General features: G+C 38.5%; 1 protein-coding gene across 1 annotated transcript; it reads right to left on the bottom strand.

Moving 5' to 3' along the window:
- Window positions 1-5,521: 5,521 nt before the first annotated feature.
- On the bottom strand, window positions 5,522-14,834 carry LOC311285868 (interferon-induced GTP-binding protein MxB-like; the record flags this gene model as incomplete). Its single annotated transcript, XM_084401716.1, has 12 exons — window positions 5,522-5,746; window positions 5,827-6,075; window positions 6,306-6,382; window positions 7,201-7,359; window positions 11,466-11,607; window positions 11,683-11,805; window positions 11,914-11,992; window positions 12,675-12,873; window positions 12,953-13,091; window positions 13,263-13,417; window positions 14,142-14,279; window positions 14,636-14,834. The coding sequence occupies 12 exons, from the start codon at window positions 14,832-14,834 to the stop codon at window positions 5,522-5,524; spliced, it is 1,884 nt and encodes a 627-aa protein (XP_084257842.1).
- Window positions 14,835-15,302: the final 468 nt, after the last annotated feature.

Raw genomic sequence — 15,302 nt, forward strand, 5'->3', positions numbered from 1 at the left:
CCTTTTTACCCAAATAGGCAACTACAGCCTTCGCAAACTCACACTTCAGCAAGTTTAACGTCAATGACGCCTCAGATAACCTACAAAAAACTTGGTTAAGACTATTCAGATGGTCTTCCCAGCTAGCTGAATAAATCACCATGTCATCTAAGTAGGCCTCACAGTTGGTCACCCCTGACAACACGACATTAGCATTAGACGTTGGAAGGTCGCAGGTGCATTTCGCATCCCAAATGCCATAATGGAATATTGTAGGAAGTTGTCAGGGGTAACAAAAGCAGAGATTTCTGAGGCTCGAGGTGTGAATGGCACCTGCCAGTATCCTTTTAGAAGATCCAATTTGGTGACGTAACGTGCAGAACCAACTCTGTCAACACAGTCCTCTATTTGAGGTAGAGGAAAAGAGTCAGGCTTGGTGACGTTATTAACTTTGCGATAGTCAGTGCAAAAACGATAGGACGAGTCAGATTTAGGAACAAGCAAGCATCCAGGGGCTCTGGCTGGGTGTAGCAAAACCATGTTGCAATAAATATTTAACCTCTGACTTCATTACTTCACGTTTATGCGGACTGACACGGTAAAGATGTTGTTTAATGGGTACAGAGTCACCTACATCGATGCCATGTGTGATGACAGTAGTTTGGCGGGGAACATCAGAAAACAAGGTGGGATACTCACTTATTAACTCCACTATATTTGTGCGTTGGGTCTTAGGCAGGTGAGCAAGATACGAGTCTAAGTTACTCAGAACTGCAGAATTGTTCAGACGCGCACAAGACATTCGGTCTTCATTTTCAATCAGATTATCCTCCAATGGACAATATGCAGTAGACAGCAGTGTAGTAGTAACCGCAGACACCACATCGGAGACAGGGATTTCGTTTGTGGCTTCGTTCGTGACATAAGCCTTCAAGACACACTCGACTTTTTCTCCTACGATCTGGAGTTGAGATTACATAATCAGTGTCAGTAAGTCTTTTCTCAACAGCATAAGGACCAGTGAATTTAGCCTGCAGTGCGAGCCCGATCTCACGGGAAAACGTACAAATTCTACGAGGTGGCTTATTCGTATGAATTCATACGACCTGACTCGTACGAATTAGTACGTTTTGTGCAAAATCGTACATATTTGACGAATTGGCCAATTCGTATGAATTCATACGAATGACCTACCCCTGACCCCGCCCCTAAACCTACCCATCACGTGGGTTTAGACAAATCGTACAAATTCGTACGAGTCAGGTCGTACGAATTAGTACGAATTAGCCAACTTTTTATCATTCGTACGAATTCGTACGAATTGGTCGTGAGATAGCGTTGGCAGTGCTGACCCTGGGACCGGAAGCAAGATCAAAACCAAATTGTTGGGTTGAAAGTTGCGCTTTACACATTTCTTGTCATAACGCAATTTCATCTTGGATTGTGCATTTATCAGGTGAGCTTTTGCTACCTCACAAGCCTTATGGAGACGTTCACGAAAATCACTTACGTAGTCCAACACATTACTAGATACTGAGTTTTTTGATAATAACTGCTCACTTAGCAGTTTCAAATGCCCACGGACAGTGTGCCCAAACACAAGTTCTGCAGGGCTAAAACCTAATGACTCCTGCACAGTCTCTCTAGCTGCGAACATTAACAATGGCAAACCCTCAACCTAGTCTTTGCCAGTACTGAGACAATATGCACGTAGCATTGATTTTAGGGTTTGGTGAAAGCGTTCCAGCGCACCCTGGGACTCTGGATGGTATGCGCTGGATAGTTTATGTAGACTCCCAACTCTTTTAACACTTGCGAACACTTTTGACGTGAAGTTAGTACCTTGATCGGTTTGGATAACTTTAGGCAATCCAAGCATTAAGCAGAACTTAACTATCTCCTTCACTACCGTCTTGGCTTTAAGAGTACGGAGCGGAACAGCTTCTGGAAACCGAGTTGCAGCACACATCAATGTCAAAACTTTGATGCCCTGATTTTGATTTTGGTAACGGCCCGACACAATCCAAAATCAACCGTTCAAACGGTTCACCCACTTCCGGAATCGGATGGAGGGGAGCAGAAGGTAAAGTCTGATTCGGCTTACCCAGCGAGTTGGCAGATATTTGGAAACACTAGACTTCAATCCAGGCCAAAAGAAGTATCGGGAGTGCGCTAGGTTTTGTTAACCCCGAGATGGCCAGAGAGTGGATGCTCATGGGCAAGCTGCAATACCACAGAACGATAATCAGAAGGCAAAACAATTTGTTAGACATCTAAAGCATCACCAACATCATGTGGCATCAAAGTTCGAATGCTTACAGTTTTATTCAATTGCTTAAGCACAATTTTGAAAACCGGGCCCGGTTTTTCAAACCCCTTCACACAATTAGCACAACACCTCAGACCATTTGCAAAATGGAACACTTTCGTCGAAACTACACAATGCCTTATAAAACCTTATTTTGTTGTCATAACATAAACTCAACCATCATATGGTCTAATTCTGTTTGAATCAGTTAAACACTCCTGTGCTCAACCTAAAGCACTTTTAGCATTTACACAGAGAGAGTGTAAAAATATATTCACCAACACCACATAACACCAATTGTGCAGACTAATGAAAATATTTATTTCTTTTCATGTACTCAAGTCAGCCAATACTGAACATTTCAACAAAACATTCATAACAAAACATTTTCCAGTTTTCATACAGTATTACTGAACATACCCTTGTACTGTAAACTTACAGTAATACTGTTACATAAAAATACAAATCCAGTTCAGTACCAAAAAAAAACAAAAAAAAAAACAAACATCTCTCTGCCTAGCTGGATCTGGCCACAGGGCCTCGTCAACATCACAGGCTATATTTTCATTTGCAAGGCAACGTGGGAAGAATCTTTTGGAGTGACGAATTCACCTCCCTCAATATTAGTCCGTGGTTTATTACATGGTCCACAATTGTTTCCAAAAACGAAAACGAATTTCGTTACACGGATTTGGTTGTCTTCCCTCTTCCTCTTCCTCTTCCTCTTCCTCTCCCTCCTCCTCTCCCTCTCCCTCCTCCTCTCCCTCTCCCTCCTCCTCTCCCTCTTCCTCTACCTCTTCCTCTCCCTCTTCCTCTTCCTCTTCCTCTGACACCGTCCATTTTTGTTGAAGACAGGTGAACTTACCTGTTGCCTTTTTATAGTGCGTAAACCTGATTGGTGTGTCTACAATTAAGCACCAGTGTGTGTGCACTCCTGGTGGCTGTGCTTAACCAATTGGTTCATGGGTGTGTTCATTTGAAAGCCTTTGCTTTGAAATTTCAAGGAAATTACATCATGATAAATTTCTGTGTCAAATGTATACAAGTGTGTTTAGTGTTTTGCAAATCACGGTGTGTAATGTTTTGCAAAAAGTGTGAAGCTGACCATGTGCTTACATTTGTGCAAATCTAGGCCGGTGTTTTGCTCCGTGAGTGTAAGGTTTTGCTAATTGTGGGAAAGTTTTAATTTTAGTGTGTAAGCAATTGAAAAAAACTGTAATATAATAGTGCATGGATAATTATTAGGCAAGTTCTGATCATCATTTTATATTTTTTTGGTCTCGTTATAATTTTAAATTTTTTGTAGAATTGCATCCTTCTCATAGGCTTTTCATAATTTTTTACTTTTCACTGTGAGTTAAATCTCTTTTTGTGTGTGTGGCCCTTTTTACCTATAAAAAAAACCCTGTTTATTAATTAAGCACATTGGAATATAAGGCATTTTTCACTTCCATCCCTCGTTAACAATTATATGTCACTTATAAATGATTATATATGATCTATATTAGAAGTTAAGATTGATGTGGTTTGGAATTGGTCAAATGCAAAAAAATATGATCAGAATATCAACTTACCTAATAATTTTGCATGCACTGTATGTTTAAATGTCAGTTTCGTAACCTTTTTTATTTAATGTTTCAGAGCGAGCCTGAAGAAATGCCACCTGAAGCAAAGATGAGGATGAAGAATATTGGCAGGTTGGATTTCATTTGAATTCAATTAAATTAAATTTTAATTGTAAGTTATAGTACTGTTGTTGACAACCTTTTGATTTTCAGAGAAACGCCCACATCAGCTGGACCCAATTCCTTCAACAAAGGAAAGCAGGGATTCTCAGACCATCAGAAACTTTGGGAGAGGAAGCTTAAATCCCACACAGACAAGTAGTGTCTGGCTTCTTCCAATAGCTTGCTTTTTGGCACAGAGATATTTGTCCTATGATATCTGTCTTTGTTTGACAAACATTGTACAAATGTATATATGTAATGAATGTTTATGCTATCAAGCATCTTTTTATTGTAGCAATTTCGTTTTTTTTTTTTTTTTTTTTTTACCATGCTGTGGTTAAAAATGCCTTCCTGTGTAAGGTGCAAATCACAACAGAGAAAATGAGCATAATCGTTATTGCTGTACAATGGTATGTGCCGCACCGCGACCCCTGTTATCATTTGCCTATAGTTTAGTTGTTCTGCAGAGAAGGAATGTAGTGGTCCAGTCATTTATGTTTCATTCATGGTAATCATTTATGATTTGCGTCCATTTCAAATAGCACTTTTTCAATGACTCAATGACAATGACAAAGGCATTTTTTCAGTGACTCAAAACTGTATTAACAGTCTTCAATGAGCCCGAGAGGCAGACTGACAAAGCCAGGGAAGAGCTGAAAGCAGGAGACATGATGGTAAAATGATCCAAGTTTATTTAATAATCTTAATTGCGTCTGTTTCAGTGCTCAGTAAAACTTTGTCTGACCAGCACAAATTCAACAAGTGTTATTATACAAGCAGTAGCCATGGAAAATCTCTGCTTCACAACACTGTGATGTTAAAAACCGTGAAATAGAGACATTCTCTTATCTCTAACTCACAAAGACACAGCTCACAACATAAGACTAAGGTTAAACACTAACAGTAATGGAAAAATTGTATAAAATAACTGATTAGTGTAATGAGTGTATATAAATGGTTTAAATGATTAATATAAATTATTACATGATTAAATAGAATAATAAAATGATGAATGAATATTTAAGGAAATAAAACATGAATATATGGTTGCTCTCTTGAAGCTACACACATGCAGGTTGCTACAATAAAATCCTTAGATCCTTCACTTTTCTTCAATAAGGACTCATAAATGATAATAATATAATATAAAATGACTGATCAATGAATGAATTAGTGTAATGAGTAAATGGTTTAAATGATTATTATAAATGATTATACGATTAAAAGGAATAATAAATTGATTAAATGATTAGAAATGAATGAATATTAAAAGATATAAAATAACACAAATGTATGGTTGCTCTCTACTACACACACAAAGGTTACTGCAAAGAATTCTTAGATCCTTCATGTTTCTTAACAAAAAGCTCAATTGCAATTTCCAAAATAAAACAACAAAACCATCATGCAAGTTTAGTTTTTTGTTCCCCATGGTGACAAGCTATGACCTATTGAGAGTATGTTTTATTATTATTATTATTATTATTTGTTGCATCAAAACTGAATTCTAATAGGTAGCCAAGAGCCTGCGTGCTTTCATCAGACGTTTCTGGCGGCTCAGTAAGCTCTCCCGCTTTTGGCCAATGTCAAAGTCTTCTTTAAGCAGGTTGTCCACACCATCTTTATCATGCAGCAACTGCAACATGCTCCTTTGCAGCTCCAAAGCTGCTTCCTGGAGCAACATATAGCGGATCACCATTGGGATCTGGTCGGCTAGACGCTTGCTTGCAATCTAAGATAGATAAGAGCATCATATACATTGCAAATTGAGCAACCTCTGACAGCACAGAAAGCTTTAGTTAGCACAATTACCGTATAGTAGGTCTCAAGGTGCAACTTCATCTCATGCAGTGTGGCATGATTGTCTGTGCTAAAGCCTTCACTGCTGCAATTAACCATTTCTTTAGTTTCTTCATCCTCTACAAGCTTTTCCTTTGCATCTCTCAGGCTCTGGCTGTATGTGCCATCTTGACTGTAAACAATGAGCTCCATCTTGAATTGGGTCCTCAGCATGGATTCTGCTAGGGATTCTTTATCCTGTTTGATGGCTTCGATCTTAGTCTTAGAAAGTATTAAAAAATAAATGATAAAACAACAACAAAAAATCCTTTAAATCTGTTCATTTAAAGGCATAGTAATGTGATTTATTTGTATGAAATTTAATAGCATTATCTACTATAATCAATTTGTCAAACTCTGAACTTGAAAGTTCGAGAAAGCCAAGGGAAAGTAGTTTGATATGAACACTTTGAATTTGTGTATTGCCAGAATCATTGGCAAAAAATCCCTACCTTTGCTACTTTCAGAAGATTAGGGAATCCACTGAAGCTGTACTGGGCCAGTTTGATAAACTTCTTTGAAACCACATCTATGTTAACACAAACACAGCATTAATACTTCTTTAGCAAAAGTTCATCTAGCAAGCTCAATTATCCAGTGAACAGTGTTGGTACGTTATGCAAAAAAGAAATTAATTACTAGCTAATTACATTTGCAACCGTGTAATTAGATAACCATATAATTACTCTCTCTAAGAAGTTTCATTATTACTAATCATTTTCTAAATTCATTGACCAGACATGAAACTGCTCTTTTAATTATTTTATAAAAAATGATATAAAATTGAAAAAATTACTTTAAAGTACTTAAAGGGAGAAGGGAACATAAATGTTAACATTAGACTTTACATTTTGATGTTAAATCCACTGTTGATTTTGTTATAGAATTGTTCTATAGTCTATAAAGTATTTAATACAATTATAGAAAAAAATTGAGGAATCTCTTGCTTTACTTTTTGAAATGAAAAGTAATTAAATTACAGTAGTTCATTAGCCTACTTAGTAATTGGTTACACCCAATACTGCCAGTGTATCCATGTGTCATAAGAAACTGTACTGTACTAAGCCACCTTTATCCAAAGTGAGATAAAAATCTACCAACCTGAAAGTTCAGTGTGGCTAAAATGGATTTAGATTCGCTGGTTCTTGGTATTCTTGACAATTTCACCCTTATTCAAAGATTTAACTTTTAAAACAGTTCTAGAGAATGGCCTTATCTATCTTTAGAATACCAAAAGGTCTGTGCACAAAGTGAATTCCATATGAAAAAATTCAACACATTATTAAATGATTAAAAACTGTAGAAATGGAGTGGGTGGGATTTAAAAATATAAAAAACAACACAAACCGGAGATGGTCTTCAGCATCATTAAGGTAGGTTCTTCCAACAGCTTGATCTGTTCGCCAACAATATTTTCAAAGGTCTTGTAATTGATGAATCCTGGAAGCTCTCTTCCCCGATACTTGGCTTCATATATATGAACTTCGTTCTTAATCTCATTTATGGCTGCAAATGATTTATGAATGATGTCAGAAGATGCTCTCACGTTTACATTACCACAGAATATATTTTTCAAATATCTGTCAAGGGTGATTAAACTCAAACAGCTTTTCATACATTGAAGAACATTGATGAAGAAAATGAAAGGTCCTGTTTAGACCTGTTATTAAGATCTGTTTTGGTCGATCGGATCACAAGTGGACGCTGCTGAATAAACTTTTTGGGAGTTTAAAAGTTTTTCAACTTAGCCAAAAGCTAGGAAGCTTTGGCTTTTTTAGTCGTCACTTTCGACCACTTTCATAGGTAGACGAAAACGCATTCAACCCGATTATGTGTAAACGTTCATGTAGTCGAATGTGTTTAAATTACCACAAAAGACAGCCTACTATCAGTTCGCTGAAGACGAAAGACAAAAACACACCAAGCACAATGTTCTCTAACTGTTCCTGATTTCTAAAACACACTCACAGCATTCACCATGGTCTTGGGGTTATCAGAGCAGAAACGAAAGCTGCTGCACTCCGTGTGTTTTTCTGTTGTCTCCAGTCCTCACCTCGAAGAAATCAGGATAGAAGTGATTGTAAGTGGACAAAAAAGACTAAATATAACGTAAAGAGGAATGTGTCTCCCTCGTCTACTTGTGATCCAATCAACCAAAACGCATTTTAATAGCAGGTGTAAACAGGGCCAAAGTTGTCAAAAAATCCAGGCACGACTGTTCCCTTTCAAAAGCTTCTCTCTATGCTAAGCTGATTCTAGAGCTACAAACACGCCAATTAAATTGGCCTTAAACTTGAACCTCTGATGGTGACGTCATTGGAATGTGCGCTCATCAGAAGCTACAAATAGATGTGCAACATGTGTGTCTTTCAGGTTTCTTTGTCTTCAGAGGCGCACTGTGTGTGTGAGTGTGTGTGTGTGTGTGTGTGTGCGCGCTACACTTTCTGTCTTCACGCTTGCATGCTAGAAGTTAGTTTCCAGCTGTTAGTGTGCAGAAATGTCTCTCTGTCTGTGAAAGAGAAAAAGAGAGAAAACATCATGCAAAGTAAGCATTGTGTGCTTCCTTGTTCACAGCCCTTTGTGTGTTTGGGGGAAAAGCATGCTGCTCTTGCATTGGAGCACGGCGATTGTGAGCACTGTGAACTGTTCACCGTTAAAGTGCTTTGCGCTCACGGGTCATTTTGGCTGAGGATCAAGAGGCAGGTCCGTCCCTATTGCTAGCTCTCTCTCATCCAGATCGGGATGTCCTCTTGCCTGACTCTGAAGCACGCCGCAGCACCTCTTAGGCACAGATTGGAGAGGCACTCGAGGACTATCTCTCCCCTGGGAGCGCATCTTCAGAGGCATTTCAGTCAGCGAGTCAGGCTGGTACTCCGCGGCACCATGTCGTTGTTACAGGCATACCAGGCTGATCTGATGAAAGATCTAAGCACAGACTTTCATCCAGACTGTGTTTGCTTGTCTGATTGCTATTTGGTTGCATTTAATGCTGAGGAATTAAATGATAAATACTCATCTAATTTCAGAAGTTAGATGCTTGTATTAATATATTGTCTGGCTGTTCTTTGGCTACATTTAATTCTGAGGAATTAAATAGTGAAATAGAAAAGAAAAAAAAAAGCGCTCCTCCCATGATAATAAAGTGGATGAGAAGTTACTGAAACGTGGTGAATCGTGCAGTGGCCAGATTACAGCTAGACTGACCCTTTTTGAGGACCTCCATGACGTTACTCTTTCATGGGGAAAACCTCATTCTTTACATGTCTTTGTGACTTCGACTTATTCGACTATTGTGGGTGCAAGGGTGCGTTATGATGATGCCTCTGTCTGAAGAAACGCTCGAGGACTATCTCTTCCATGGGAGCTCATCATCACTTAAAAGTCAGCGCTTTTCAGCATTGAGGGAAGGCTTTTCAGTTGGCGAGTCAAGCTGGCGACAGGCGTACCAGGCTGACCTGCTGAAAAAAAGGCTCAAAAGCAGAGTGTGGCGAGTCGTGCTCCCCCTTGTAAAGACTGGGGACCGGCTTGTTGCGCTTAGCAGCCTCAAAATAGACCTGATCTCAGGACCTTTTGTTTCAAAAAAGAAAAAGTCCTAAGGATTTTTGTGCCCAGGTCTGTGGGGATGTGCCCCCTCGGGACGGGGCACGTAAACATACATCAATCAGCTTATTTCGGACACCCTCATTGAACCACTGGTGATTCGGGGGGCAGCGGTTTTCAGAAAAATGTTGAATGTTCTGTCACTTCCTGCTATCTCCCAGAACACAAACCATTTATTATCCCCATTGACACTGTCACCTCTGGCTTGTTTAGTTGGGGACATTTTAATTTCAGTGCACCTCCCTCCACGTTTCAATGGCGTGGTCAAAACAAGTATTAGTACTTCAATAGGTCAGTAAATTAAGATTATATCAGATAATGAAACATGTTTTGTTTTTTTTTACTGTAAATTTAAGTGAGACTTTAAAACCTAAAATGTAGCTGCCACAGCTGCCAGTTTTTACCGTTAATTTAACCTAATATTTTTTACAGTGTGGGCCTTTTGCAAATGTGACCGCATCAGTTGTGTCTCAAAGCCAGGAGATTTCATACAAGGGCCAATCCCCAAAGTCAAATAAGGGCAAGGGCACCTGCTGAGTGCTTCGTACCCTTTCTAAAAATAAATGTTAATGGTAAACGCATGTGCTGAACATGTCACGCGCTTTCTAAAATCCATTTTTATGGTAAGGGTTACGCACTGCTGCTTCGTTCCCTTTCAATGTGGCTCAGCCCCCGGTTCCTCACCTTGAGTCCCACACTAGGTGTGTGTTGTCGTCGCAAGACGCTAGCGACAGACGCTTCCTGCACAGGCTGGGGAGTGGTCCCCACAGCCCAGGGGATCTGATGAGGTTATCATTTCAATTGGCACATCAGTTGCCTCGAACTGATGGCTGTATTTTTTCGCCACCACTGCCAAGCAAACAATGTCACACTGGGTGAGGGATGCCATTGCTCTAGCCTACGAGGCATGTTGACAAGCTTCGCCCCTAGGAGTTAGGGCTCATTCTACCAAGGAGTTCGCTTCCTCCAAAGCTTTGGCAAGGGGCACCCCCTTGCAACAAATATGTGATGCTGCTGTCACGGTCACGCTAAAACTGATGAGAGGCGCAGGATCCAAATGCAGTAAACGGGGTTTTATTATAGGGCAATCCAAAAAGGGTAATCAACAAACAGGCAAGGGTCAAAATCCAGAATATCAGTCCAAAAACATAAAACAACCAACTTGACTGGAGACAGGAAACTCGGGAACAAAGCGGTGTGACATCTAACATTGATCCACAAAGAACACCAGACAAACAGGGCTTAAAATACATGAATGACAAGGGGATAACGATAGACAGCTGGTGATTACAAACTACAGACACCTGGGTGTAATTTACAGACAGAATTGTGGGAAAGGTAGTTCCTGTGAATGACACCGTGGGGGAAGGAGGACATCTAGTGGATACCCGGGGAAACACAACCAGACACTGTGACAGCTGCAGGCTGGTCCTCTCTGCATTCATCCGATTTTATAGTTTGGATGTTCATGTGACACCGGGCTCACATGCCCTTGAGTCAACATCTCAAGCCCTGTTCCCTGAAAAAGCAGGAACGTGATGCTGTGCTTCATTGCTGCACTGAGGATGTGTCTAGAAAAAGTGAAAGACGTACCTGTTGCACATCTATTTGTATTCTCTGAAGAGCACACATTCCATTTCATTGGTGTGTTTGCACACATGCTTTACAGCCAGTCATACACAAAGGTGTTCCCATAGCATTAGAATTAGCACAGCATCTCGTTCCCATCTTTTTCAGGGAACAGGATTACAGTCAAGTAACCCAAGAAATTTCAATTAAAGCATCAGAAAGTGCAAAATAATTAGTATTTTAATTAGTAAAATAATAATAATAATAATAATAATTTACTTAGATTAAGTTAGAAATTTTGGTAGGCAATTAACTGATTGAAACTGTTATAAAGGGGGATACAGCAGATGTGAATATGGTTAAAGTATTTTTAAGCAAAAAAAAAAAAAGAAAGAAAACGGTAGGCCTACACTTAGGAGATACCAAGTATATGCTTCACTTACATGATTTTCCAGAGTCAACCAAGATGCCATTCCAATTTGCAAATTCTTCACGAAGTTCTGGAAAAATCAGTAGATCTGGTGCACATTTAACCGCTTCTCCATTGGTCAGGTTAAGGGTATCACGTGTGAAATCTGTAAGTTTCTAAATTCAGAGACTAAATATGACTAAATATTCATACTTTGATACTGATTTTACAGATTTTAATGCTGAACTCACATCACCAAGAAACTTCAGTTTTTCTGCAGGGTCTGATGGGGGTCCGTTACAATATTTATCCAGCTCCTTTTGTGTTTCAGTGAGCTTCTCATCGATTTGCTTTTCTAAATTAGGCAATGATTTCTATATAGCAGATTAATCATATGAAAATAAGATACAGTATGTTTATTATTAGTCTAAAAATTATGTAGGTCTCTTCTGTAAAAAAACAAAACAAAACAAATATTTCACCTGAATGTGATGAACCAACTCGATTGTTAGTTTCTCAGCCAACTTAGGAATAGATGCAAAACCTTCTTCATAGAGTTTGCTGCATGGGAGAAGAAGCAAAACAAAAAACAATGTATTACAGTGAGCTGTGACTGAACATAACACCCCTAATTTTATAAAATCCCAAATAATGGGTACTAATTTGCATGTGCACTTCGTGGGCATACTTCAGGTGATTAAGAAATGCTATGCAAATAACCACAAATACAAATAGCACCCTCCAAGAGGAGGAAAAATCTTTAGCCATACCGCTTACATAAGAGTTCTCACTACAATGGAAAATGTTTTTTCCGGAAAATAAGACACAGTCTTTTATTATCTGAAACGTCCTGCAACTTATAGGCCTAAGTTATTTATATAACACTATTATTGTCAGGCATGCAAAACATAGCTAGTAGTTCATGTTTTGCTTTAAATCAATTTGTTTAGGCTTAACATTTATAATGTTGTTTATAATAAATGCCACTAATATTAATTTTCAACCCTGTCCTGTTCTGAATAATGGTCAATTTAAAGGTTTTGTTATGGAGCGAGAGGAACTAAAATACATATTTATAGTGTTTATAATGTATGTCATTTAATTTATTGTTTTTTTTACATGATTTCTGAATGTAATAATAATAAAATATGAGATATACATTGATACAACGTGTGTTTTTTCTCAACAATGCAATTCTGTGATAAACCATTTCAGCTCAAAAAATAACTAAATTTAACCATACCTGAAATGAGAATGGTCTTTGAAGAAGGCATTCTCTTTTTCTATGGCCTCATTAAGAGTGACCTGATCGCAAATATCCCATTGTCCCCTGCACTTTACAATCATGTAGCCTTTAGTAAGGTGAATGACCTCATTGTGCACAATGTTTACCACGTTCCCTTCAGTGCCCTTATCCACCAGATCTGGCTTTGTTAAGATGCCTGTAGGAAACAAACAGTAATCATACAGAGTCTGATTCAGTATGATTTGTTGCAGGGTATTGCAACGAGTAATGCACACCTAAAGTTCTTTCGCCCTCAGGGTCCTCCTCCTGAGCCATCTGCAATGCTTCTGTGGTCGCGATGTCAACATTGCATGGCACCACAACCAGGTTGATTGTTTCTTGATTTGTAATAAACTTCCTGATCAGTCTCTTAATCTTGAAGAAATGCATTTGATTAATATTTCTGTGCCTTTAAACAGACCATGACATCACAATGGTCTTTGCAACAAAATGTCATATGAAAAATATGATAAATGTAAAAAAAGTCTACTTTTGGCAGCCAAAAAAAGCTCTTTATTGCAACCATAATGAGAAAGTTAAATTTACCAGATCTCCAATATCCCCAGGTTGGCCATTGACTGCCACTCGTGCAATCCCGGGGAGGTCAATGAGAGTGAGGTCAGGAACATTGGCAGATGTGATCTGCAGACTGATGAGTTCTTCACTAATGCCAACACCTGCTCCAGCCATCTCATCCTGGGCTACAAACATAAAAAGGGTAGCGTTTGGATGCAATCAAGATGCTCAGTTGTGTTTTAGGCATCATAAACCTTCTTTCTTTCCAACCTTAAATCACAGACCTGGTGCCTAACAGTCTATGGATAATGTGCTCTGGAAGATGGGTATCACATTCCTTGATGGCACTTTCAAGAGTTTCAAAGGCATTCCAGGGAGATGGATGACTCCCCATCATTTGGTGCCACAATACCAATACCTTCAAGTTACTTTTTTTTTTTAATACCCCTGCTATTCTCCTGAAAAACTCATCGAAATCTTCAAGCTCACTCCTAACGAGCTCATCAAGAATACTAGAAAAATATTATCAAAATAAAATAAAACAAGCTTTCTTTTTTGCTTAGTGTAGTTAGTTTCTGTTAGACCCTTTATACACAGGATTGATTCTTGGTTTCCGGCTCACAAATCAAAGTCACTTTAGCGTTTGATGTTCACTTGCATTTTGTACTGTTAGTACAGAAAGTTATCCTTCTTGGCCATGCAGGAGAATGATTTTTCTTAGAGTTTAAATGATTGTGCTGTCTGTTTGGTGGATAAACAGATCAATCGATTGTAATGTTAATTAAGCTAGAAAGCTGATTTAAATATTCATAATTAATTATAACCCATTATAATTTTCCTTTTTAGCTAATTTGCTACTTTAGAAGACATTAAGAAATGCTGTAAGGATACATTCTATGCATTTTCTACCTTCGCGAATCTTTTTCTCCACTTCTGCTGGGTCATCAATGTCTTCCTCGTGGTTCTTGTAACTGATTCTCCCATGCCATTTGCCCTCGCCTTTAGTTCTTATCATCTTGAGCTCAAGAGGGCACCGTGTAACAATTCCTGTACAAAACACAAAAGAGTGGATGCCAGACAAATGCTGAATTCAGAACTGCATACTAGTGTACTACTCATACTATTTTTATCATATCTTTCTATGGCAGGAATAGTAAGTGCTAGTATGCGAATCCGAATTCAGTATTATTTTTACCATGTACCATGCAAATTCCAAATAGTAATCATTCAATATCATGGCTAAGATACCATCACTGTGCCATAGCATTTGTTGGTAAGGCTGTAGTCATTAAATAACATTTATATTTTACATATCTATGTTTTAGTTTTATATATATATATATATATATATATATATATATATATATATATATATATATATAATATTTTGTATGTGTTCTTACCACTACCCCTGGGTAACGCTACTCCTGAGAGCGCCTCTAGAATAGAACTCTTTCCTGAGCTTTGGTCTCCAATGACGGCGATGGCAGGCAACGCCAGGTCCTTTTCGACTCCCAAAGACCGTAAACTGTCGATGGTGTCGATGCAAGGGCGGATTTTTTCCTCATATTGCTGACTGAACGAATAGCTAATTTTCTCCATCTTTAACAATGTTGAAATGTCAAAATAATAAAGAAAATATTTCACGTCGATTTAACAGCTGCTGTCGGTTTGTGCACTCTTCGATAGGATGTCTCAAAGTGATGCTGTTTCAAAGTGAATCCCAGCGGTTTTATACTTTAGTTTGAGGAACTCATCATACAGGCGGAACAAAAAAAATACTAAGTAAGTCTGCATACCAGCAGATCCTGTTTTAAATAGTTGATCTTGTCTTATTCTTGCTAACACTTTACAATACGTGTGCACTATATGCATCACTGCAAAAAAAAAAAAAAAAACATTTTTCTTTTTAAATAAATAAAGGTAAAATACTGGCAGCAGAAGCGCTGGCAATCTACTCTTATTCTACAGTATGAATACTGTGAAATTGCTATAGGGTCATTGATCACACTCAGAAGAAATAGTACAAAAGCTGTACCCTAAAAGCTAGGTACTAATATCCATTTTATG

This window comes from Rutilus rutilus (assembly GCF_951802725.1).
Source record: "Rutilus rutilus genome assembly, chromosome: 2".
Taxonomy (NCBI): domain Eukaryota; kingdom Metazoa; phylum Chordata; class Actinopteri; order Cypriniformes; family Leuciscidae; genus Rutilus; species Rutilus rutilus.